Source organism: Nomascus leucogenys, chromosome 17 (genome assembly GCF_006542625.1).
Source record: "Nomascus leucogenys isolate Asia chromosome 17, Asia_NLE_v1, whole genome shotgun sequence".
Classification (NCBI taxonomy): Eukaryota; Metazoa; Chordata; class Mammalia; order Primates; family Hylobatidae; genus Nomascus; species Nomascus leucogenys.
The window spans coordinates 91,602,085-91,626,255 of record NC_044397.1 but is presented as its reverse complement, the minus strand read 5'-3'; the positions used below and the strand labels follow the sequence as shown (position 1 = coordinate 91,626,255).

The 24,171-nt window shown below is 54.6% G+C and overlaps 1 protein-coding gene across 6 annotated transcripts in view; it reads left to right on the top strand.

Annotated features, from left to right (window-relative positions):
- ANKRD24 (ankyrin repeat domain 24) overlaps window positions 1–24,171 on the top strand; it is a 42,171-nt gene that overhangs the window by 11,826 nt on the left and 6,174 nt on the right. For 2 of the 6 annotated variants that reach the window (XM_030796677.1, XM_030796680.1), the window contains 15 exons: window positions 5,309–5,439; window positions 5,517–5,605; window positions 7,458–7,522; window positions 8,327–8,384; window positions 12,879–12,949; window positions 13,138–13,244; window positions 13,424–13,611; window positions 14,416–14,444; window positions 15,688–15,768; window positions 15,895–16,002; window positions 18,023–18,061; window positions 18,148–18,246; window positions 21,646–21,718; window positions 21,958–22,076; window positions 22,222–23,835. In XM_030796677.1, the coding sequence (XP_030652537.1) occupies window positions 5,309–5,439; window positions 5,517–5,605; window positions 7,458–7,522; window positions 8,327–8,384; window positions 12,879–12,949; window positions 13,138–13,244; window positions 13,424–13,611; window positions 14,416–14,444; window positions 15,688–15,768; window positions 15,895–16,002; window positions 18,023–18,061; window positions 18,148–18,246; window positions 21,646–21,718; window positions 21,958–22,076; window positions 22,222–23,835 (2,871 nt within the window). Of the gene's footprint in view, window positions 1–3,397; window positions 3,673–3,850; window positions 3,979–5,115; window positions 5,203–5,308; window positions 5,440–5,516; window positions 5,606–7,457; window positions 7,523–8,063; window positions 8,385–12,878; window positions 12,950–13,137; window positions 13,245–13,407; window positions 13,612–14,415; window positions 14,445–15,687; window positions 15,769–15,894; window positions 16,003–18,022; window positions 18,062–18,147; window positions 18,247–21,645; window positions 21,719–21,957; window positions 22,077–22,221; window positions 23,836–24,171 lie in introns of those variants that run through there. The other 4 variants (XM_030796676.1, XM_030796678.1, XM_030796679.1 and 1 more) reach the window with 4 other exon arrangements.

Genomic DNA, 24,171 nt, shown 5'->3' with positions numbered 1-24,171 from the left:
GTGTCAGGGTGATACCGGGGCTTGGAGGAAGCCTGGAGGGCTGACGGTATCCATGGTACACCTCAGTGGGCTCCGAGGGGCATTTGCTCTGATTGATTGATTTTTTTCAGACGGAGTCTCGCTCTGTCTCCCAGACTGGAGTGCAGTGGTGCAATCTCGGCGTGAGCCACCTCACCCAGCCTTTTTTTTTTTTTTTTTTTTGAGGGAGTCTCACTCTGTCACCCAGGTTGGAGTGCAATGGCACGACTTTGGCTCACTGCAAGCTCCGCCTCCCGGATGCACGTCATTCTCCTGCCTCAGTCTCCCGAGTAGCTGGGACTACAGGCGCCCACCACCACGCCCAGCTAATTTTTTGTATTTTTAGTAGAGACGGGGTTTTCCCATGTTGGTCAGGCTGGTCTCGAACTCCCCATCTCAGGTGATCTGCCTGCCTCGGCCTCCCAAAGTGCTGGGATGACAGGCGTGAGCCACCGTGCCTGGCCGTTTGCTCTGATCTTGTATGGCATCCAGGAGGACAAGTGTAGGAGACAGTTGGAAACTGAAGCCCTGAGCTGGGAGATCCATTTCGGTCTCTTCTCTGGAGAAGCTCAGAGGACCTCCCCACCCCGAAGGGTGAAAGGAGAGAAGAGTTCCAAGGACACCCTCCTTCCCAAATGCCTGTCACTGTCCATTTTCCTGCCTTGGTTCCCATTCCTCCCTCCTCTTGTCCAAAGGTGTCTAAGAGGGCCGGGTGCAGTGGCTCACACCTGTAATCCCAACACTTTTTTTTTTTTTTTTTTTTTGAGACGGAGTCTTGCTCTGTCACCCAGGCTGGAGTACAGTGGCACGATCTCGGCTCACTGCAAGCTCCGCCTCCCGGGTTCACGCCATTCTCCTGCCTCAGCCTCTCCGAGTAGCTGGGACTACAGGCGCCCGCCACCACGCCCGGCTAATTTTTTTTTGTATTTTTAGTAGAGACGGGGTTTCACCATGGTCTCGATCTCCTGACCTCGTGATCCGCCTGCCTCGGCCTCCCAAAGTGCTAGGATTACAAGCGTGAGCCACCGCGCCCGGCCCAATCCCAACACTTTGAGAGGCCAAGGCAGGTGGATCACGAGGTCAGAGTTCAAGACCAGCCTGGCCAACATGACAAAACCCCATCTCTACTAAAATACAAAAATTCACTAGGTGTGGTGGCACGTGCCTGTAATCCCAGCTACTCAGGAGGCTGAGGCAGGAGAATTGCTTGAACCTGGGAGGCAGAGCTTGCAGTGAGCTGAGATCGCACCACTGCACTCCAGCCTGGGTGACAGAGCAAGACTCCGTCTCAAAAAAAAAAAAAAAATGTCTAAGAATAATCACAGACCATACTGACATGTAAATGCTCAATGTTCACCCAGCCCTAAGCCAGTGGTCAATGTGTCAATGGAGGGACACTTGCCAATGTTGGGACATCTGTGGTTGTCACAACTTGGAGGTGCTCCAGGCGTGGAGTGGGTGGAGGCCAGGGATGCTGCTCAGCACCCTGCAGTGCCCAGGATGGCCCCGCTCTAGAGAAAGATCCAGCCTCAAATGCCCACAGTGCTTCCTTGGTGCCTGTCCTATTATCTATCTCATTTAACAGTTGAGAAATTGAGAGGGAGAATTTCAGAGAGGGAAAGCGATTAGCTCAAGGTCACACAGCAAGGATGATATCACCAAACTGAATTCAAGCCCCTGTCGCCTGTCTGCTGGGTCGTTGCTCTTAAATTCTGGCTCTGGAAGACCTCGGTTTTTTTTGTTGTTGTTGTTTTTTAGTTTGTTTTTTTTTGTTGTTGTTGTTCGTTTGTTTTGCAATGGAGTCTCGCTGTGTCACCCAGGCTGGAATGCGGTGACGCGATCTCGGCTTACTACAACCTCTGCCTCCCGGGTTCAAGCGATTCTCCTGCCTCACTTCCTGAGTAGCTGAGAGTATAAGCGCCCGCTACCACACCTGGCTAATTTTTGCATTTTTAGTAGAGACGAAGTTTCACTATGTTGGCCAAGCTGTTCTCAAACTCCTGACCTCAGGTGATCTGCCCGCCTCGGCCTCCCAAAGTGCTGGGATTACAGGCGTGAGCCACTGCGCCTAGCCTCCAGGTCTCCTTCTAAAATGCCAACTACCTGCAAGGGTCTTGGCTGTGCTCCCAGAGTCTCCAGGCCTGCGAATGCCGCGTGGCATCCAGTAGGCGCATAATAAATGCTTACTGCATGAAGGAGCATCTCCCCCAAGTGTTCATCTGATGCATGTTTGTGGAGCACCTGCCATGGGCCAGGCACTGGGGACGCTGCAGTGACAGAAAGGAACCCAAGGCCCCTCCTCTACCGGAGGAGCCGCGGGTCCCAGGAGTGGTGGAAATTGATGGAAATGGCTAGAGAATGTCAGAGCTGCTCCGGGACCAGCTAGCTCTTTCTGTGAGGAACGAGTCACAGTTTTATTGTGCGCTTACTGTATGCTAGGCACTGGTCGACTGAGTGCGGAGCGGGTAGTACCTTGGCATCCTCCCAGTAACCCTCCACAGTAGGAACTATTTATTATGAAACCCATTTTACAGAGGAGGAAGGTGAAGTCCAAAATAGGTAAGTCTGTTGGCCCAGTCATATAGGTAGGAAAGGCTGGGGCAGGGGTGGGGTGCTGGATTCAAATTCAGGTGTGTAGGATTGCAGCTTCCCATTGGCGAATGAATGAATGAATGAACGAATGACTGATGAATGAATGAATGGGTGAGCCAATGAGTGAATGAATGAATGAATGGGCGTGCCAATGAATGAGCCAATGAGTGTGGGAATGAATGAATGAATGGTGCGGGAATGAACAAATGAATGAATGGGTGGTGAACAAATGAATGGGTGAGTGAACTAATGAATGGATGAATGGGTGAGCCAACAAATGGATGAACAAATGAGTGAGTGAATGAATGCAGGAATGAGTGAATGCAGGAAGGAATGGCGTGGGGATGAATCAATGAATGGGTCGTATAAGAATGAACGAATGAACAAATGGGTGAGGCCAATGAATGAATGAAAGGGTGAGCAAATAAATCGGTGAAAGAATGAACGAGTGAATGAATGAATGAATAAGTGAATGAACGAATGAATAAGTGAATGAACGAATGGGTGAGCCCGTGAATGAATGAACGAATGGGTGAACGAATGAACGAGTGAATGAATGAAAGGGTGAGCGAATAAACAAATGGGTGAAGGAATGAACGAGTGAGTGAACGAATGAACAGGAGAATGAATGAATGAATAAGTGAATCCACGAATGGGTGAGTGAATTAATGCATGAAAGGGTGAGCGAATAAACAAATGAGTGAAGGAATGAACGAGTGGGTGAACGAATGAACGAGTGAATGAACGAATGAATAAGTGAATGAACGAATGGGTGAGTGAATGAATGAATGAATGAATGGGCGGGCCGGTGAATGAATGAACGAATGGGCGCACGAATGAATGAGTGAATGAATGAAAGTGTGAGTGGCGAGAGCCCTGCCGGCCGCGTGGCGGTGCGAGGCTGCGGACGTCGCGGGCCCGGAGGCACCTGCGCGCCCTTGGCCGACTGGGAGGAGGCGGAGATGGACGCCCGCGGGTCCCCTGGAGATGCAGCCGGAGGCCTGCGCTGGTGAGGGAGCCGGGCTCCCGGCGCCGCGTCCTCCTCATCCTCCAGGCGACAAGGTCAGGAGGGGCCGGGGCAGCGCCCCCTCCCTCAGCCCCCAGCCCCCTACCTGTGTCTTCCCATTCCATCCCGTGGGGGAGGGGGCTGGCGAGGAGGGCAAGGGGGAGGGGGCGGCACCAGGGAGGGCGGGACTGGGCGGGCGGGGCGGGGAGCTCCGACAGCGCCCGGCCCCGCCCTCCCGCCGCTCCCCGCGGTCCCTCCAGCCCCTCTGGCCGCCGCCTCCTCTGGAACCCCGTGCGCCCCCCGCGCCCCGCGCCCCGGACGCCATGAAGCAGCTGTGTCTGTGCGCAGCCGCCTCCTTCGCGGTAGGGCCCGGGGAGGGGGCGCAGGAGCGGGCAGGGCGCGGGTACCTCCTCTCCCCTCCCTTCCCCGTCCCCGGCTGACCTGGGTGCCCCCCCCATTCCAGACCCGGGAAAGATGGGCTGCGCGAGGGGGGGAACAGAGGTTGGGGCAGCTTTTGGGGGAATGGAAGAGACATTTGGGGAGACATGTGGACACGTTTTGGAAGACCCTTTGAAACAAATGGGGACATTTAGGAACATTTAGAGGGCATTGGGGGGTGCAGTTTTGGGAAAACATTTTGGAGACAGATGGGGTCATTGAGGGGACAACTTGGAAGCTATTTTGGGAGAGCCGATTTTGCGAAGAGGTAATGATTTGGAGAACAGTCTGGGAGAACATTTGAGGGATGTTTTTGGAGGATATTTTTGGGACATGACGGTATCATTGGGAAGGATGGTTTTACACAACACTTCAGGAATTTGGGGGAGACATTTTGTAATGCATTTGAGGCTATAGTGTTGAGGGGAGAAGCCTCGGGATGTTTAGGGGACAGTGCTGGCATTTCAGGGCAGTTGTGGATAAACAGGGCAGAGGATGGTCCTGAGAGACATTTAAAGGGGCTTTTTAGGGGTTCAGATGGGACTTTGGAGAGTAGTTTGGAAAAGACTCATGGATCCATTTGCTGGGGGCGATGTTGCAGGGGTGGCTTTCACTAAGGAATGAATTGGGGGACAACTTTTTTTGTTGTACAGAGTGGGTCTTGCTGTGTTGCCCAGGCTGGTCTCAAAATTCCTGGGCTCAAATGATCCTCCCACTTCAGCCTCCCAAGCAGCTACAGGCATGAGCCACCATGCCCTGCTGATTGTTTTTATTTTTTGTAGATACGGGGTCCTACTATGTTGCCCAGGTTGGTCTCAAACTCCTGGGCTCAAGCGATCCTCCCACCTTGGCCTCCCCAAATGCTGGGATTACAGGCGTGAGCCTCCATGCTCAGCCCAGGGAACAACATTTTGGAAACAGATGCCAGGGGGCTGTTCAGGGGATGATCCTGGTGGTGGGCTTTCGTTGGACAACTGGGGTTATGGGGCAGATGCTGGGGGTCGCAGGCTTGGGGGACACTGTCTGAGGACCCCCTTGCCCAGGACCACCTCCCCCTGCAGCTGCGGCTCAGCCCCACTGACCTTGGCTCCTGCCCGCCCTGCGGCCCCTGCCCCATCCCGAAGCCGGCAGCCAGAGGCAGGCGCCAGGCAAGTGCCCAGGGGCAGGTGGTGAGAGCCCAGAGCCCCTGTCAGGGGGCGTGGGGAGGGGACAGCAGCCAACCCTGCCCCACGCACCTCTGGGTGTGCCCTGCAGAGTCAAGACTGGGGCAAGAGTGACGAGAGGCTGCTACAAGCCGTGGAAAACAACGATGCACCTCGGGTGGCCGCCCTCATCGCCCGCAAGGGGCTGGTGCCCACGAAGCTAGACCCCGAGGGCAAGTCCGCGTGAGTGCCCGCAACCCGGGAGTGAGATGGCTGAGGGGTGGCAACCTTGCGGCTGAACCCTTGTCTCTCACCTCCAGGTTCCACCTGGCAGCCATGCGGGGTGCGGCCAGCTGTCTGGAGGTGATGATAGCTCATGGCACCAATGTCATGAGCACGGACGGGGCAGGTACTGCCAGCTGGGCCCCGGGGAGGGGGGAGGAACTCAGCCCAGGTGCGCAGCCTGAGGGTCCAGCCAGACCCTGCTCCCAGGTCTGTGTTCCCTGCTGAAAAAAGAGGAGGCTCCCTCTGGTGCCCCTCCCCTGCCCCCAGGGAGACACACAGGGGCATGTTAGGATGGGGTGGCCAAAGATAGAGACTGTGGGTGGCACTGAGCAAAGTGAGTGGACGGCTTGTGGATGGGGAGTGACTAGGATTCAGGTATTGGTTCAGTTGGATGGGGAAGTAGCTCGCATGGGGAAGTAGCTGGGGCTTGGGGGATAGCTGCAAAGTTTCTGGGGGTTTGTTGTTTTGTTTTGTTTTTCTTTTTTGGGGGGAGGGACAGGGTCTCCCTCTGTCACCCAGGCTTGAGTGCAGTGGGCATGATCTCAGCTCACTGCAATCTCCACTTCCTGGGCTCAAGGGATCCTCCAAACTCAGCCTCCCAAGTAGCTAGGACTACAGGCGCACACCACCACGCCCAGTTAATTTTTCTATTCTTGGTAGAGATGGGGTCTCCCTGTGTTGCCCAGGCCGGTCTTGAACTCCTGGCCTCTAAGTGATCCTTCCACCTCAGCCTCCCAAAGTGCTGAGATTATAGGCGTGAGCCACCATGCCCAGCCTGGGGAAGTTTCCAGAAAGTGACTGAGGCAGAGGAAGAACTGGGGCTTGGGAGATAACTGGGACCATTGGACGAACTAAGCTTTGAGGTGCATCTGGGATGTAGGAGTATCCGAGATCAAGGAAGTGACTGAAGGGAACTACTTGGAGTTTGGAGGAGGAACTGGATTCATGGGAGTAGCTGAGCTTGCAAAGTTTCCGGGGCAGGAGAATAACAAGTAGAGTTTGGGGAATATCTGAGGTATGTGGGATAGCTGGGATCTAGGAGTAGCTGGAGCTGTGGGAGTAGCTTGAGCTCTTGGAGTAGCTGGGTTACAAGGAGAACTTGTATGTATGTATGACTTAGGGGACCTGGGGGGAATAACTGAGATAAAAATGTGTGGCCAAAAGGAGTAGCTGGGGCTCAGGAGGCAACTAGGCATGGGGACACAGTCAAATCTGAAGCTTTAGGGCCACAGGCATGGTGGGCAGGGTATATGGAATAGCTGGGGATTCATGGAGCATCAGACAGGGACAGAGTTGGCATTTGGAAGAGGAAGGGTATATGGATTGGCAAGAACATATACAGCAACTGTGGGTTGTGAAGGGCAGGGCTGAAACTTCAGTGTAGTTGACCCTGTAGAGTATCTGGGGACATGGGGAGTAGCTGAGGCAATAGGGCTTGAGGAATAGGTGGGTGTGGACAGTCGCTGAGATGGGATTGTCTGGAATACAGACTAGCCATGGCTTAGAGAGTCTCTGGGTACAGGGAATAGCATGGTTTTGAGAGGTACCTGATGGCCGGGCACAATGGCTCATGCCTGTTAATTCCAGCACTTTGGGAGGCTGAGGTGGGAGGATCGCATGAGCCAAGGAGTTCAAGACCAGCTTGGGCAACACAGCAAGACCCCTGTCTCTACAGAAAATACAAATAAATTAGCCAGACATGGTGGCACTTGCTTGTGGTTCCAGCAGCTCAGGAGGCTGAGACAGGAGGATCGCTTGAGCCTAGGTGTTCAAGCCTGCAGTGAGCTATGATCACACTGCACCCCAGCCTGGGCGACAGAGCAAGATCCTTTCTGTAGGGAAAAAAGAGAGAAATACTAGGGTTTACGGACTTTGCTAGACACAGAAACTCATCACAAGTAGTTGACATGGCTTGGGGAGCAGCTGGCAGCTACTTGAATAGCTGGAGCTCCAGTAAATCTTCTTTCCTTCCCCAGGTTACAATGCCCTCCACCTGGCCGCCAAATACGGGCACCCACAGTGCTTGAAGCAACTACTGCAGGTCATTTACTTTCTTATCTCAGCTACTCCCTTGGCCCCTACTACTCCTGAGTTCCAGCAATTCCTTGAACCCCCAGATGCCCTATGAATCCTAGATATTCCTTGGCCCCTTTTACTCCAGAACCCTAGCTACTCCCTAGATAACCAGATACTCTCAGACCATCCACATCCTTCTCCTATTTAAGATATACTCCCAAGCCGGGCGCAGTGGCTCACGCCTGTAATCCCAGCACTTTGGGAGGCTGAGGCTGGTGAATCGCCTGAGGTCAGGAGTTCGAGACCAGCCTGGCCAACATAGTGAAACCCTGTCTCTACTAAAAATACAAAAAATTAGCTGGGAGTGGTGGCGTGTGCCTGTAATCCCAGCTACTAGGGAGGCTGAGGCAGGAGAATCCCTTGAACCCGGGAGGCGGAGGTTGCAGTGAGCCGAGATCACACCATTGCACTCCAGCCTGGGCAATAAGAGCGAAACACCATCTAAAATTATATATATATATATATATATATATATATATATATATATATATATATCTCAGTATTTCCTGAGCTCTGTTTCTCCCCAAGCCCTAGGTCCTTTCTTAGCCCCAGACACTCGAAGAGTTCCCAGCTACTCCCCAAATTCCCAGCTGCTTCTCAGCTCCCAGCTGTTTTCTTTTCTCACCAATTTTCATGAAAATGGAGTCACTTGCGGGCCAGGGAAGGGTGAGGCTGAAGTATAGCAGAGCCCAGGGTGGGGAAGGCAGTCCTAGAGAAATCAGGCAGCAAGAAGGATGGCTCCGCCTCAAAGGACTCACCCCATCCCCAGGCTTCCTGCGTGGTGGACGTCGTGGACAGCAGCGGGTGGACTGCCCTACACCATGCAGGTGGGTGCAGCCCAGCCCTGCCCTGACCCCGTAGCCCAGAGGGTGCTAGACTTGCGGGTTATTCTACCCAGGGCCCTAGGGACCTGACCTGCTGTGAAGGTTCCTGTCTCCTCCTTTCTTTCTCTTTTTTTTTTTTTTTTCGAGATGGAGTCTCACTCTGTTGCCCAGGCTGGAGTACGGTGGGGAGATCTCAGCTCACTGTAACCTCCACCTCCCAGGTTCAAGCAATTTTCCTGCCTCAGCCTCCCGAGTATCTGGGACTACAGGCACCTGCCACCACACCTGGCTAATTTTTTTGTATTTTTAGTAAAGACGGGGTTTCACCATGTTGGCCAGGATGGTCTCGAACTCCTGACCTCAGGTGATCCATCCGCTTTGGCCTCCCAAAGTGCTGGGATTACAGGCATGAGCCACTGCTCCTGGCCTTCCTTTTCTGTTTTTTTTTTTTTTTTTTTGAGACGGAGTCTCGCTCTGTCGCCCAGGCTGGAGTGCAGTGGCGCAATCTGGCCCACTGCAAGCTCCGCCTCCCGGGTTCACGCCATTCTCCTGCCTCAGCCTCTCCGAGTAGCTGGGACTACAGGCGCCCGCCACCACGCCCGGCTAATTTTTTGTATTTTTTAGTAGAGACGGGGTTTCACCATGGTCTCAATCTCCTGACCTCGTGATCCGCCCGCCTCGGCCTCCCAAAGTGCTGGGATTACAAGTGTGAGCCACCGCGCCTGGCCCCTTTTCATGAGATAGGATCTTGCTCTGTTGCCCAGGCTGAAGTACAGTGGTGCAGTCATGGCTCACTGCATCCTTGACCTCCTGGGTTCAAACGATCCTCCTGCCTCAGCCTCCCAAGTAGCTGGGACCACAGGCGTGTACCACCATGCCTGGCTAATATTTTAAATTTATTTGTAGATACAGGATCTTGCTATGTTGCCCAGGCTGATCTCAAACTCCTAGGCTCAAGTGATCCTCCCACGTCGGCCACTCAAAGTGCTGGAATTACAGGCGTGAGCCACCTCACCTAGCCTCCTCCTTTTTTTTTTTTTTTTTTTTTTTGACATAGAATCTCCCTCTGTCGCCCAGGGTGGAGTGCAATGGCACAATCTTGGCTCACTGCAACCTCCACCTCCCAGGTTCAAGCAATTCTCCTGCCTTAGCCTCCTGAGTAGCTGGGATTACAGACCTATGCCACAACACCCACCTAAAATTTTTTTGTATTTTTAGTACAGATGGGGTTTCACCATGTTGGCCAGGCTGGTCTCGAACTCCTGACCTCAGATGATCTGCCCACCTCGGCCTCCCAAAGTGCTGGGCTTACAGGCGTGAGCCACCGTGCCAGCCCTTCTCCTCCTTTTTTTTTTTTTTTTGAGATGGAGTCTTGCTCTGTCACCTAGGCTGGAGTGCAGTGGTGCGATCTCGGCTCACTGCAAGCTCCACCTCCCGGGTTCACGCCATTCTCCTGCCTCAGCCTCTCGAGTAGCTGGGACTACAGGTGCCCGCCACCACGCCCGGCTAATTTTTTTGTATTTTTTAGTAGAGATGGGGTTTCACCGTGTTAGCCAGGATGGTATCCATCGCCTGACCTCGTGATCCGCCCGCCTCGGCCTCCTAAAGTGCTGGGATTACAGGCTTGAGCCACTGCGCCGGCCCTTCTTCTCCTTTTTTATTACCTACTGTGTGCCAGGCCCTGGAGCCCATCATAAATCTCGGTTACCCTTTGAACCACAGGCTTTTAGCCCATTGCACAGATGAGACTTAATGAGGCTGTCACTTGTCCGCAGCAGATCAGTCGTAGGGAATCCAGGTCGTCTGACCTCAAGGAGCAGCCGATTGCACTCCTGGTCTTTGTGAGGATGAGGAGAGGTCCCTAGGGTTTAATTTCCTTTGAGGAGCTCCTAGGAGATACCAGGAAAACCATAGCTCCAGGCAGCTGGCACCTTCATAATCACCAAATCCAAACTCCTTCCCAGAGGGAGGGAAAGGGACCCACCGACTTGAACCAGAACCCAGCCCCCGATCTGTTCGCTGTCCCCGTGCAATTCAGGCATGGCTTTCGCTGACGACTCAAGAAACATCTGTTGTTTCGGAAACTCAGAATAAAATTGGGCTTTGGGGGTTTTAGTCACTGGGTGAGAATTCCCTGCAGTTGGATTATGCTGCCACCTAGTGGCGGCAATGCCTCTGGTCACAATATAGGAGCCCGTTGGTTTTTGTCATTCAATAGTTACTGAGCACTTTGGGAGGCTCAGTAGAGTTCGAGAATTAGCAGAGGTCAGGATTAGCGAGATTAGCGGAGGTCAGGAGTTCGAGAATAGCCTGGTCAACATGGTGAAACCCTGTCTCTACTAATAATAAAAAATTAGGCCGGGCGCGGTGGCTCACGCCTGTAATCCCAACACTTTGGGAGCCTGAGGTGGGCAGATCACGAGGTCAGGAGATCAAGACCATCCTGGCTAACACGATGAAACCCCATCTCTGCTAAACAATACAAAAAATGAGCCAGGCATGGAGGCATGCGCCTGTAATCCCAGCTACTCAGGAGGCTGAGGCAGGAGAATCGCTTGAACCCGGGAAGTGGAGGTTGCAGTGAGCCGAGATCGCGCCCCTGCACAGCCTGGGCAACAGAGCGAGACTCCATCTCAAAAAAACAAACAAACCACCACCACCAACAACAACAAACAGTTATTGAGTACCTACTGTGTGCCAGGCACCGTTCTACGTGTTGCAGATAAGGTTTGCAGCAATCAAAACCTCATACTCCCTCAGACACACAGCAGGTATTCAAATAGAGTTTGTTGACTGAAATTTATATTTTAAGGAGGGATCTCTTAAAATATAAATAGACAGGCCAGGCACAGTGGTGCACGCCTGTAATCCTAGCACTATGGGAGTCAGAGGTAGGAGGATTGCTTGAGCACAGGAGTTTGAGACCAGCCTGGGCAACATGGCGAAACCCCATCTCTACTAAAAATATAAAAATTAGCCAGGCGTGATGGCTCATGCCTATAATCCCAGCTACTCGGGAGGTTGAGGCAGGAGAATCGCTGGAACCCGGGAGGCGGGGGTTGCAGTGAGCCAAGATCACACCCCTGCACTCCAGCGTGGGTGCAGAGGGAGACTCCGTCTCAAAAAATAAAAACAAGCCAGGTGCGGTGGCTCACGCCTGTAATCTCAGCACTTTGGGAGGCCGAGGTGGGCGGATCACGAGCTCAGGTGATTGAGACCATCCTGGCTAACACCGTGAAAACCCGTCTCTACTAAAAATATAAAAAATTAGCCGGGTGTGGTGGCGGGTGCCTGTAGTCCCAGCTACTTGGGAGGCTGAGGCAGGAGAATGGCGTGAACCCGGGAGGTGGAGGTTGCAGTGAGCCGAGATCGGGCTACTGCACTCCAGCCTGGGTGACAGAGCAAGACTCCGTCTCAAAAATGAATAAATAAATAAATTAATTAAATTAAATAAATACATAAACACATAAACGGGGCTGGGCGTGGTGGCTCCAGCCTATAATCCCAACACTTTGGGAGCCAGAGGCAGGAAGATTGCTTGAGCCCAGGAGTTTGAGACCAGCCTGGGCAATATAGTGACATTCCATTTCCATAAAAAAATTTAAAAAAAAATTAGCCGGGAGTGGTGGTGCACGCCTACAGTCCCGGCCACTCAGGAGGCCAAGGCAGGCAGATTGCTTGAGCCCAGGAGTTCAAGAAAAGCCTGGGCAACATAGCAAGACCCTGTCTCTAAAAAAATAAAATAAAATAAAAATTAGCCAGGCATGGTTGCACATGCCTGTAGTGTTGGTCTCATTCCTGTAATCCCAGCCCCTCAGGAGGCCGAGGCAGGAGGATCACTTGAGCCCAGGAGTTTGAGACCTGGGCAACACAGTGAGACCCCGTCTCTACAAAAAGTAGAGGGAACCACAGTGCTTGGGACTGGCAGTCGGCAGACCCCTAGATCCTAGATCTGACTCTACCTCTCACCCCAGTGGGTGACCACAGGCCTGTTTGGGCCTCAGTTGCTGCATCTGTAAAATGCAAAACTTGCCTTTGTTACAAATTCCTCAGGGCACGTGGGAATTTCTCATGAAATAAAGGGGCAGGGTCACACCCAGGCAGAAAGTCCCCAGAAAATGTCGAAGTCTCACCCTACCCCTACTCTTCCCCCTTTTGTTTTTCTTCCTTTCTTTTCTTGGTTTTTGAGACAAGATCTCACTCTGTCACCCAGGCTGGTGTACAGTGGTGCCATCATGGTTCACTGCAGCCTTGAACTCCTGAGCTCAAGCAGTCCTCCCGCTTCAGCCTCCCGAGTAGCTGGGGCCACAGACACACGCCACCACACCCAGATAATGTTTGCATTTTTTTTTTTTTTTTTTAGAGACAGGGTCTCGCTGTGTTGGCCCAGGTTTGTCTCGAACTCCTGGACTCAAGCGATCCTCCTGCCTCGGCCTCCCAAGGTGCTGGGATTACAGGGTTGAGCTACTGCACCGGACAACCTTTTCTCTTTTGCAGCGGCTGGTGGCTGTCTCTCCTGCTCAGAGGTGCTCTGCTCCTTTAAGGCACATCTAAACCCCCAAGATCGGGTAAGCTTCTGGGGTCTCTTCGGGGAAGATGTTATGCTTGAGGTATGCTGCCACCAAGTGGCAGTATCTCAGGCACCCTTTGAAAGTCTGAGAAAGTTTGAGGTGAAACTCAAGGGCAGTTACATAGGCTTCTGCACCTTCCGGGGGTCAGTTTCTCATGCCATGGCATCCCTCCTCCTCCCTACCAGTCAGGCGCAACACCCCTCATTATAGCAGCTCAGATGTGTCACACAGACCTGTGCCGTCTCCTACTGCAGCAAGGGGCTGCTGTGAATGATCAGGACCTGCAAGGCAGGTGAGCATCTCCCCTCCCAGCCAGTCTGCCCTATGCTGTGTGACCTTGGGCAAGACTCTTAACCTCTCTAAGTAAGATGATCTAGCCAGCCTCCTCTTCCCAGCCCTGCCTGGGTGCTGAGGTGGGCATGGGGGCTTGTGGGATATTCTCATCTCCTCAGTAGCCCCCTCCCCTGGTAGGACGGCCCTGATGCTGGCCTGTGAGGGGGCCAGCCCCGAAACAGTGGAGGTCCTGCTGCAGGGCGGAGCCCAGCCGGGCATCACCGATGCGCTGGGGCAGGATGCGGCTTACTATGGCACCCTGGCGGGGGACAAACTCATCCTGCACCTTCTGCAAGAGGCGGCCCAGCGCCCCTCCCCACCCAGCGGTATGCAAGCCCTACCTCCACAATGCATTTGCTTCTTGGCAGCTTCTTGTCACTCCTCTTTTCTTTATCGTGAATAGTTTCAAGGTACCCCCGATTGGCTGCCTTCTAGGACGTCCCAGAGCTTACCTAATTCTACTCAGAACAGTTTCAAGGAGCCCCAGGGCATTTAGAGTAGTCTGGGAGGGGGTCTGCTTCTGCTTTCCTGGGTCATCTGTACAGTAAGAACTTTGCGTGTCCTAAGAAGGGCACCCCCTGCTGGGCAAGGTGGCTCATGCCTGTAATCCCAGCACTTTGGGAGGCCGAGGTGAGCGAATCACTTGAGGTCAGGGGTTCAAGACCAGCTTGACCAACATGGCAACACCCTGTCTCCACTAAAAATACAAAAATTAGCCAGACGTAGTTCAAGCAATTCTCCTGCCTCACCTTCCCAAGTAGCTGGGACTCGAGGTGCCTGCCGCCTAAGTCCGTCATGCCTGGCTAATTTTTGTATTTTTAGTGGAGTCGGGGTTTCGCCACATTGGCCAGGCTGGTCTCGAACTCCTGAACTCAGGTGATCCACCCTCCTCGGCCTCCCAGAATGCTAGGATTACAGGCATGAGCCACCCCACCCAGGCTGTCCTCTCTTTTTAACAGTCCCAAGTCCCTCTCTCAGCACTCTACCCAAACGCCAGATTTCTACCTTAAACGCCCTGATTCTTGCGGAAGTCGGGAGCCCCCTACAAGTCCCTGGGGCCCACCAATGCCCTTCCTGGGCCTGGGAACAGAATGCCTGACCCTGCTTCCCTCTCTCCCCGGCCCTCACAGAGGATGACTCAGGCGAGGCGTCATCTCAGGTATGGACCCCTAAGCAGTGAAGGAGCCCCTCCTCCCTGCATCCTAACCTCTCCCCTGCCCCAAGCTCTGTGAGAAGAGAAGGAAGTTAGACCTGGGAAAACCTGTTTGGAAAGAATGCTACCTTCAGGGTATGCTGCCACCAAGTGGCGGCAGTGTGCTCAGCCTAACTCCCAGAACTGGGTGAGAATACTAGAGGGAAGGGGCCAAATTATGGGGCTGGGGTGGGAGGGCAGTGGGGACTGTGGTTGTTAAGGGTTGGTGTCTTCGGGGAAGGAAGCAGATCTGGCCTCTTCCCCTCTTTCAGTTTTTTTGTCTTTTTTTATCCCCCAGACGGAGTCTTGCTCTGTCGCCCAGGCTGGAGTATGGTGGCTCAATCTTGGCTCACTGCAACCTTCACCCCCTGAGTTCAAGCAATTCTCCTGCCTCAGCCTCCCTAGTAGCTGGGATTACAGGCACCCACCACAACTGGCTAATTTTTGTATTTTTAGTACAGACGGGGTTTCACCATGTTGGCCAGCCTGGTCTCAAACTCCTGGCCTCAAGTGACCCACTTGCCTCGGCCTCCCAAAGTGCTGGGATTACAGGCATGAGCCACTGAGCCCGGCCCCTCTCCCAGTTTTGTTTGTTTGTTTGTTGTTTTGTTTATTTTTTGAGAGATGAAGTCTCGCTCTGTCACTCGGGCTGGAGTGCAATGGCGTGATCTCGGCTCACTGCAACCTCTGCCTCCCAGGTTCAAGTGATTCTTCTGCATCGGTTTCCCTAATAGCTGGGACTACAGGCGTGCGCCACCACGCCCAGCTAATTTTTTGTATTTTTTTAGTAGAGTAGGGGTTTCACTCTATGTTGTCCAGGCTGCTCTCGAACTCCTAACCTCAAGTGATCACCCACCTTGGCCTCCCAAAGTGCTGGGATTACAGGTGTGAGCCACCACGCTGGCCCCTCTCCCAGTTTTAAAGCATCTCTGTTCCACAGAGGAGTGAAAACGTGTGGGCAGTGTGGCCTAGCTGGGGAAAGAACTGAGGGACAGAGAGGAGCAGAGAGTAAAGAGTAAGATCTGGAACTTACAGGGAGTTGGTCTTGTCTGCATTTTGCTGGGATAAGCAAGGCGGAGGAGGCAGGGGCTGGTTCCGTGTTCACGGGAAGTCAGGCCATGGCTGGGGCTGGCTGGGTTGGTTTACTGTGCGGGAGGCTGGCATGGCCCCCCGATCGGCCCCCTTCACTCTCTCTCCCCTCCCTTCCCAGAACTCTATGTCCAGCCATGGAAAGCAGGGGGCCCCCAAGAAGCGGAAGGCGCCTCCACCTCCCGCCAGCATCCCCATGCCGGTGAGAGATGCTCTGGGCACGGGAGGAGGCGTGGGGAGCCCCCAGGCGCAGGGAGGGGCTCTGGCTGAGACCTGGGATGGGGCAACCTTAGGCCCCATCTAAAGGCCGTGGTGGGGAGGGGAACAGGATGATCGAGATGCCTATGAGGAGATCGTGAGGCTGCGGCAGGAGAGGGGCCGCCTCCTGCAGAAGATCCGGGGCCTGGAACAGCACAAGGAACGGAGGCAGCAGGAGGTTAGGAGGCCTCGGAGATTTGGGCGTGGGCCAAGCCTGGGTGGGGTCAACGCAGGCCTGAAGATCCCCCTACTTTTCTCCCACCTTCCCTCCTCCATCTCTCTCCCTTCCCACCCTGCTGCAGCCACCTGGGCCTCCTCGCTGTTCCTCCAACTCACCAGGCACAGTCCTGCCTCAGGGCCTTTGCACCACCTGTGTCCTCTGCCTGGAATGCTCTAGCCCCAGATGGCCCCACGGCTCTTTACCTCACCTACTTTATGCAATAGGCCCCTTGCCAAAGACACTTCCCATGCCCACTTTCTTTAAAATTGTAACACCACCCCCCCACCGCCCCCCCCGCCAACTCACTAGTTCACTTTATTTTTTATTTATTTATTTTTTGTTTTGTTTTGTTTTTGAGACGGAGTCTCGCTCTTGTTGCCCAGGCTGGAGTGCAATGGTACGATCTCGGCTTATTGCAACCTCTGCCTCCCAGGTTCAAGCGATTCTCCTGCCTCAGCCTCCCAAGCAGCTGGGATTACAGGCGCCCACCACCACACCCGGCTAATTTTGTATTTTTAGTAGAGACCGGGTTTCAGCACATTGGCCAGGCTGGTCTCTAACTCCTGACCTCAGGTGATCCACCCGCCGTGGCCTCCTAAAGTGCTGGGATTACAGGTGTGAGCCCCCGCGCCCGGCCTCTTTATTTCCATTTGCAGCACTTACTGCTATTGGGCATGCATCTATTTTATGTGTGTCCACCCATTTGACTGTGAGCCTGCGAGGGCAGGCATGGCTGATGGGGCCTGGGTCACAGTATGGGCGTCATCAATATTGATTGGGTGAATGAATATTCAAGTGAGTGTATGAATGAATGGCCAAAACCAGGGTCTGCCCCATAAGAGGCAGCCAGTAAAAACTTTATGGCCGGGCACAGTGGCTCACGCCTGTAATCCCAGCACTTTGGGAGGTTGAGGTGGGCAGATCACTTGAGGTCAGGAGTTCGAAACCAGCCTGGCTAACATGGTGAAACCCTGTCTCTACTAAAAATACAAAAAAAAAAATTAGCTGGGCATGGTGGCAGGGGCCTGTAATCCCAGCTACTTGGGAGGCTGAGGCAGGAGAATTGCTTGAACCTGGGAGGCAGAGGTTGCAGTGAGCCAAGATCACACCGCTGCACTCCAGCCTGAGTGACAGAGCAAGACTCTATCTCAACAACAACAACAACAACAAACAAAAACAAACTTGTTGAGTGAATGAGTGGATGGAACGGTGCCTGGCATACAGCAGGTGCTTAATAAGTATTTAGTAATTGGCCAGAATGGTGCATACTGGCACACAGCAGGCACTTAATAATACTTAGAAATGAATGACTGGTCAGAATGGTGCATGCTGGCACACAGTAGGTGCTCAATAAATACTGAGTGAAAGGTCAGAACAATAGCTGGCACAAAGTAGGCACTTAATAAATAGGAATGAGGCTGGGCGCGGTGGCTCATGCCTGTAATCCCAGTATTTTGGGAGGCCAAGACGGGCGGATCACGAGGTCAGCAGATCGAGACCATCCTGGCTAACACGGTGAAACTCCGTCTCTACTAAAAATACAAAAAATTAGCTGGGCCTGTTGGCGGGCGCCTGTAGTCCCAGCTACTCAGGAGGCTGAGTCAGGAGGATGGCGTGAACCCAAGAGGCGCAGCTTGCAGTGAGCCGAGATCACACCACTGCACTCCAGCCTGGGGACAGAGTGAGACTCTGTCTCAAAAAATAAATAAATAAATAAATAAATAAATAGGAATAAAGGGGGCCCAACATACAGCAGGTGCTCAATAAATATTTAGTAATGAGTGAGCAGGCAGAATGGTGCCTGGTACACAGCAGGCACTCAATAAATAGTAATGAGTGAGCGGGCAGAATGCAGTAGGTGCTCAATAGTTGCACGTGGAATGCATGAATATGCATGGAATGGAGGCTGCGAAGCAGGAGGTGGGGCAGGGAGGCCTCTTGCCCAGATCCAACCCCCTGTCCCTGTTTCTCCCGTCAGTCCCCGGAGGCCAGCTCCCTGCACAGCCTGGAGAGACAGGTAGGTGGGAGGGTGGGGAGGAGCCAGCCCTCCTGCTGCCCAGCCTTTCCTCCCAGAGGCAGCTGAGCCTCCACTGCTGCTGCCAGGTGCAAGAGCTACAGCAGCTGCTGATGGAGAGACAGGAGGAGAAGGAGAGCCTGGGACGGGAGGTGGAGAGTTTGCAGAGCCGGCTGTCCCTGCTGGAGGTAGGAGCAGTGATGAGTCAGGGCTGGGCTAGGGCTGGGTGGGGGAACTTCTCTCCTGCAGCAGCGACAAGACAGTCACACCAGTGCATGCACAGCCTCACACACGTGCAAATACACGCACCAGACACATGCACTCACAAACCCACAGTCTCGGCCGGGTGCGGGGGCTCACGCTTGTAATCCCAGCACTTTGGGAGGCCAAGGCGGGAGGATCACGAGGTCAGGAGATCGAGACTGTCCTGGCCAACATGGTGAAACCCCGTCTCTACTATAAATACAAAAATTAGCTGAGTGTGGTGGCGCACGCCTGTAGTCCCAGCTACTCGCAAGGCTGAGGCAGGAGAATCACTTGAACCTGGGAGGCGGAGTTTGCAGTGAGCTGAGGTCGCACCACTGCACTCCAGCCTGGGTGACAGAGCGAGACTCCGTCTCAAACAAACAATCCCGCAGTCACATTCACCCATGCACGTTTACAAATGTGCGCAGACACAGAAAGGCCCTTCCTTTCTTCCCCTTCTCCCTCCTTCCTTCCTTCTTTCCTTCCTTCCTTCCCTCCCTCCTTCCTTCCTTTCCTTCCTTCCTTCCTTCTCTCCTTCCTTCCTTCCTTCCCTCCCTTCTTCCTTTCCTTCCTTCCTTTTTTCTTCCTTCTCTCCTTCCTTCCCTCCCTCCCTCCCTCCTTCCCTTCCTTCCTTCCTTCGTTTTCTTCCCTTTCTTCTTTCTTCCTTTCCTCCTTCCTTCCTTCCCTTCCTTCTTTCTTCCTTTCCTTTTCTTTCCTTCCTTCCTTCCTTCCTTCCTTCCTTCCTTCCTTCCTTCCTTCCTTCCTTCCCTCTTTCCTTCTATCCTTCCTTCTTTTTTTTTTGGACAGAGTCTTCCTCTGTCACCCAGGCTGGGGTGCAATGGTGTGATCTCGGTTCATGGCAACCTCTGCCTCCCGGGTTCAAGCGATTCTCCTGCCTCAGCCTTCCAAGTAGCTGGGACTACAGGTGCACATCACCATGTCCAGCTAATTTTTGTATTTTTTGGGGGGTTGGGGGGATGGAGTTTCACTCTTGTTGCCCAGGCTGGAGTGCAGTGGTGCGATCTCAGCTCACTGCAACCTCCGCCTCCCTGGTTCAAGTGATTCTTCTGCCTACCGCAGCCTCCTGAGTAGCTGGGATTACAGGCGCACCCCACCACGCCCTGCTAATTTTTGTATTTTTAGTAGAAATGGGGTTTCACCATGTTGGCCAGGTCTTGAACTCCTGACCTCAGGTGATCCGCCTGCCTTGGCTTCCCAACGTGCTGGGATTACAGGTATGAGCCACCACACTCAGACCCAGAAAGGACTTTTCTGTAAGCATATGCATCCACGCAGGGATGGGTAACCACTCTCTATGCACGTGGCGGAGCATGGTTAACAGCAGGCACACCCACAAACACACAGTTTACAGACACGCAAGAAACGCGCCCAAGAATACATCATCACACATGCACGCATTGCACGTGCACCCGTCTCGTGCAGTCACACACAGACAACACGCCCACAAATACATACACATGCAACAGGTATTTCTTTTCTTTTTTTTTTTTTTTTTTTGAGACAAGGTCTTGTTCTGTTGTCCAGGCTGGAGTGCGGTGGCACAATCATGGCTCACTGCAGCCTTGACTTCCCCGGCCTCACGCAGTCCTCCCACCTCAGCCTCCCGAGTAGCTGGGACCACAGGCCTGTGCCACCACACCTGGCTAATTTTTTTCTTTTTGGAGAGATGGGGACTCACTATGTTGCCCAGTCTGGTCTCGAACTCCTGGCCTCAAGTAATCCTCCCATCTCTGCTTCCCAAAGTGTGAGGATTACAGGCATAAGCCACCAAGCCCCGCCAGTATTTCTGAAAACACACAATTATGCAAACATGTATACATATAGACAATCGTACATACAAACACAGAGATCCACAGGCACATTCAAAACACAACCACACACACACCAGACTAAAACTCAAGCATGAAGCCGGACACGGTGGCTCATGCCTGTAATCTCAGCACTTTGGGAGCCCGAGGCGAGTAGATCACCTGAGGTCAGGAGTTTGAGACTAGCCTGGCCAACATGGGGAAACCCCATCTCTACTAAAAATACAAAAATTAGCCGGGTGTGGTGGCTCATGCCTGTAATCCCAGCTACTCGGGAGGCTAAGGCAGGAGAATCACTTGAACTCAGGAGGCGGGGGTTGCAGTGAGCCGAGATCACGCCACTGCGCTCCAGCCTGGGTGACGGGGCAAAGCTCTCTCTCAAAACAAATCAACAAAGAAACAAAAAGTCATGCATGTAATCTCACATAGTCACAGGAAGGGAGGGGCCCCAAGGCACACCCACAACACTATACCCACACCTGTGGTCACAAAGACACACCTCCAGCCAGCTCTTTGCATGCCAAATGGATACTGTCGCATCCACTCTCATGCAGACAAACACACCCACAGGTAACCACAGCCTGCCCCGAGGTCCCCTCACCCAGGAGGCACATAGACCAGGAAGCTGGGGGATGCTGGCATATACCATGCATCCGATAAGGAGTTAATAACCAAAATATGTAAGGAATTAATGCAACTCAATACCCCAAAAACAAACTAGTTTAAAAAATGGGGGCAGGCTCGGTGGCTCACGCTTGTAATCCCAGCACTTTGGGAGGCCAAGGCGGGTGGATCACCTGAGGTCAGGAGTTCGAGACCAGCCTGGCCAACATGGTGAAACCCCGTGTCTACTAAAAATACAAAAATTAGCCAGGCGTGGTGGTACATGCCTGTAATCCCAGCTACTCTGGAGGTTGAGGCAGGAGAATCGCTTGAATCTGGGAGGCGAAGGTTACAGTGAGCCAAGATCGTGCCACGGCACTCCAGCCTGGGGGCAAAAAAAAAATGGGGCCAGGCACAGTGGCTCATGCCTGTCATCCCAACACTTTGGGAGGCCGAGGCAGGAGGATTGCTTGAACCCAGGAGTTCGAGACCAGCCTGGGCGACGTGATGAGACGGCATCTCTGCAAAAAAAAAAAAAAAAAATTAAAAATTAGCCAAGTATGGTGTTGCACACCTGTAGTCCCAGCTGCTTGGGAGGCTGAGGTGGGAGGATTGTTTGAGACCAGAAGTTGGAGGCTCCAGTGAGCTATGATCGCACCACTGCACTCCAGCCTGGGTGACAGAGTAAGACCCTGGCTCCAAAATAAAAAAAAAAAGAAAGCGGCGCGGGGAGTGGGTGGCAAAGGACATGGAAGGCGCTCACTAAATCCTTGTGGGCCAAATGCAGCCGTCTGGTGCTCGTGGGAGACATACAGACATGTGAACAGCCCAGTCCCCACTGGAGTCTTGGTGGGGACACATAGGGGCTGAGAGCAGAACCCCGAGCTGGACTCTGCTCCCTACCCCCAGAACGAGCGGGAGAATACTAGCTATGATGTGACCACCCTGCAGGATGAGGAGGGTGAGCTGCCTGACTTTCCAGGTAAGCCCCCACCTCCCCACGCACTCCCAGCCGCCTTGTCCCCTGGGGCCCTGGGAGACGGAGCCTGGGCCTCTGGGTGTGGGGGAGTTTGAAGCTGGGAGGGAGGTTTGTACTCATCCATTTTTAAAATTCTGCTTGCCTGAGCCTGCCCTGGGGACCCTGATCCACCACTCCAGCCCCCCACCTCCTGTCCCCCTGTGGCCCAGGCCCCTGGGGCCTGACTCTGTGTCGCCCTCCAGGGGCCGAGGCGCTGCTGTCCAGGCAGCTCAGCCCGTCGGCCCAGGAACGCCTGGCCTCGCTGCAGGAACAGGTGGCTGTGCTCACCAGACAGAACCAGGAACTGATGGAGAAGGTCCAGGTAGGGACAGTGAGGCTGGGGACAGATCTGAGGACCTAGGGCTGGTTCCCTGAGGTCAGGGTGGGCAGGGAAGGTGGCAAGGCTGCCCTGTGTCCCCACGGTCACATCAACTCCTGCCAGACTCCTGACCCACTCCACTCCGCAGATCCTGGAGAACTTTGAGAAGGACGAGACACAGATGGAAGTGGAAGCTCCGGCAGAGGTCATCCCTCTTGCCCTCTATGACTCTCTCCGGGCCGAGTTTGACCAGCTGCGCAGGCAGCACGCTGAGGCCCTGCAGGCCCTGAGGCAGCAGGAGACACGAGAGGTCCCCAGAGAAGAGGAGGCAGCCTGTGGGGAGAGTGAGGGTGCTGGAGCCACAGCCACCAAAAACGGGCCAACCCACATGGAGGTAAATAGCCCAGTGGCTCCAGAAACCAAAGTTAATGGAGCCAAGACCATAGATGAGGAGGCTGCAGGAGATGAAACCATGGAAGCCAGGACTATGGGAGCTATGTCCATGGGAGCCAAGGCCACGGGAGCTGAGGCCACGGGAGCCAAGGCCACAGAAACAAAATCCACAGGGGCTGAGGTCAGAGAAATTGAGACCATAGAAGAGGAAGCAAACATGGAAACTAAGCCCACAGGAGCTCAGGCCACAGACATAGAGGCCACAGGAGTGGAGGCCATGGGGGTGGAGGCCACAAAAACAAAAGCAGAGGAAGCAGAAATGCAGCCCTACGGAGTGGGTGCTGGGCAAGCAGAGCCCCCAGTCACAGGGACCACAAACGTGGAGGCCACGGGCTCTAGGGCCACAGGGGTGGAGGCCACAGGAGTCAGTGCCACAGGTGTGGAGAACCCAGGGGTAGAGGCCACGGTCCTGGGGATCTCTGCCGGCCCTGTCTTACATCCTGGTGCCGCAGAGGCCTCGGAAAAGCTTCAAGTAGAGCTGGAGACCAGGATCCGTGGCTTGGAGGAGGCACTCCGGCAGCGGGAGCGGGAGGCAGCTGCGGAGCTGGAGGCGGCCCTGGGGAAGTGCGAGGCCGCGGAGGCCGAGGCGGGCCGGCTGCGAGAGCGTGTCCGCGAGGCCGAGGGCAGCGGGCCCAGTGGGGGCGGTGGCGGTGACACCACACAGCTGCGGGCGGCCCTGGAGCAGGCCCGGGAGGACCTCCGAGACCGGGACTCCCGCCTGCGGGAGCTGGAGGCGGCCTCGGCCTGCCTGGATGAGGCTCGGGCCAGCCGGCTGCTGGCCGAGGAGGAGGCCCGGGGCCTGCGGGCCGAGCTGGCCCAGCGGGAGGAGGCGCGGCTGGAGCAGAGCCGGGAGCTGGAGGTTCTGCGGGAGCAGCTGGCCACGGCCAGGGCCACGGGGGAGCAGCAGCGCACGGCGGCCGCGGAACTGGGCCGGGCACGGGACGCCGCTGAGGCCCGAGTGGCTGAGCTGGCTGCGGCCTGCGAGGAGGCGCGGCAGGGCCTGGCCGAGCTGCGGGAGGCCTCCGAGGCCCTCCGCCAGTCCGTGGTGCCGGCCTCTGAGCACCGCCGGTTGCAGGAGGAGGCCCTGGAGCTGCGGGGCCGGGCGGCCAGTCTGGAGCAGGAGGTGGTGGCCACGGGCAAGGAGGCCGCCCGGCTGCGCGCGGAGCTGGAGCGGGAGCGTGTGTGCAGCGTGGCGCTCTCGGAGCACGAACGCATCGTGGGCACCCTGCAGGCCAACGTGGCCCAGCTGGAGGGGCAGCTGGAGGAGCTGGGACGGCGGCATGAGAAGACCAGCGCAGAGGTCTTCCAGGTGAGCAGGGCTGGTCACCACCCGGGCCCCACCCCTATCGGCCATGTGGCGGCCTGTTTTAACCCGACAGCCTTGAGGTGTTTTGACCGCATCAGTTTTACTTGAACAGACCTACTTTATTTAATTTATTTATTCATTTATTTTTGAGACGGAGTTTCACTCGTGTTGCCCAGGCTGGAGTGTAGTGGTGTGATCTCAGCTCACTGCAACCTCCTCTTCCCGGGTTCAAGTGATTCTCCTGCCTCAGCCTCCCGAGTAGCTGGAACTACAGGCACCTGCCCCCACACCCAGCTAACTTTTGTATTTTTAGTAGAGATGGGATTTCACCGTGTTGGC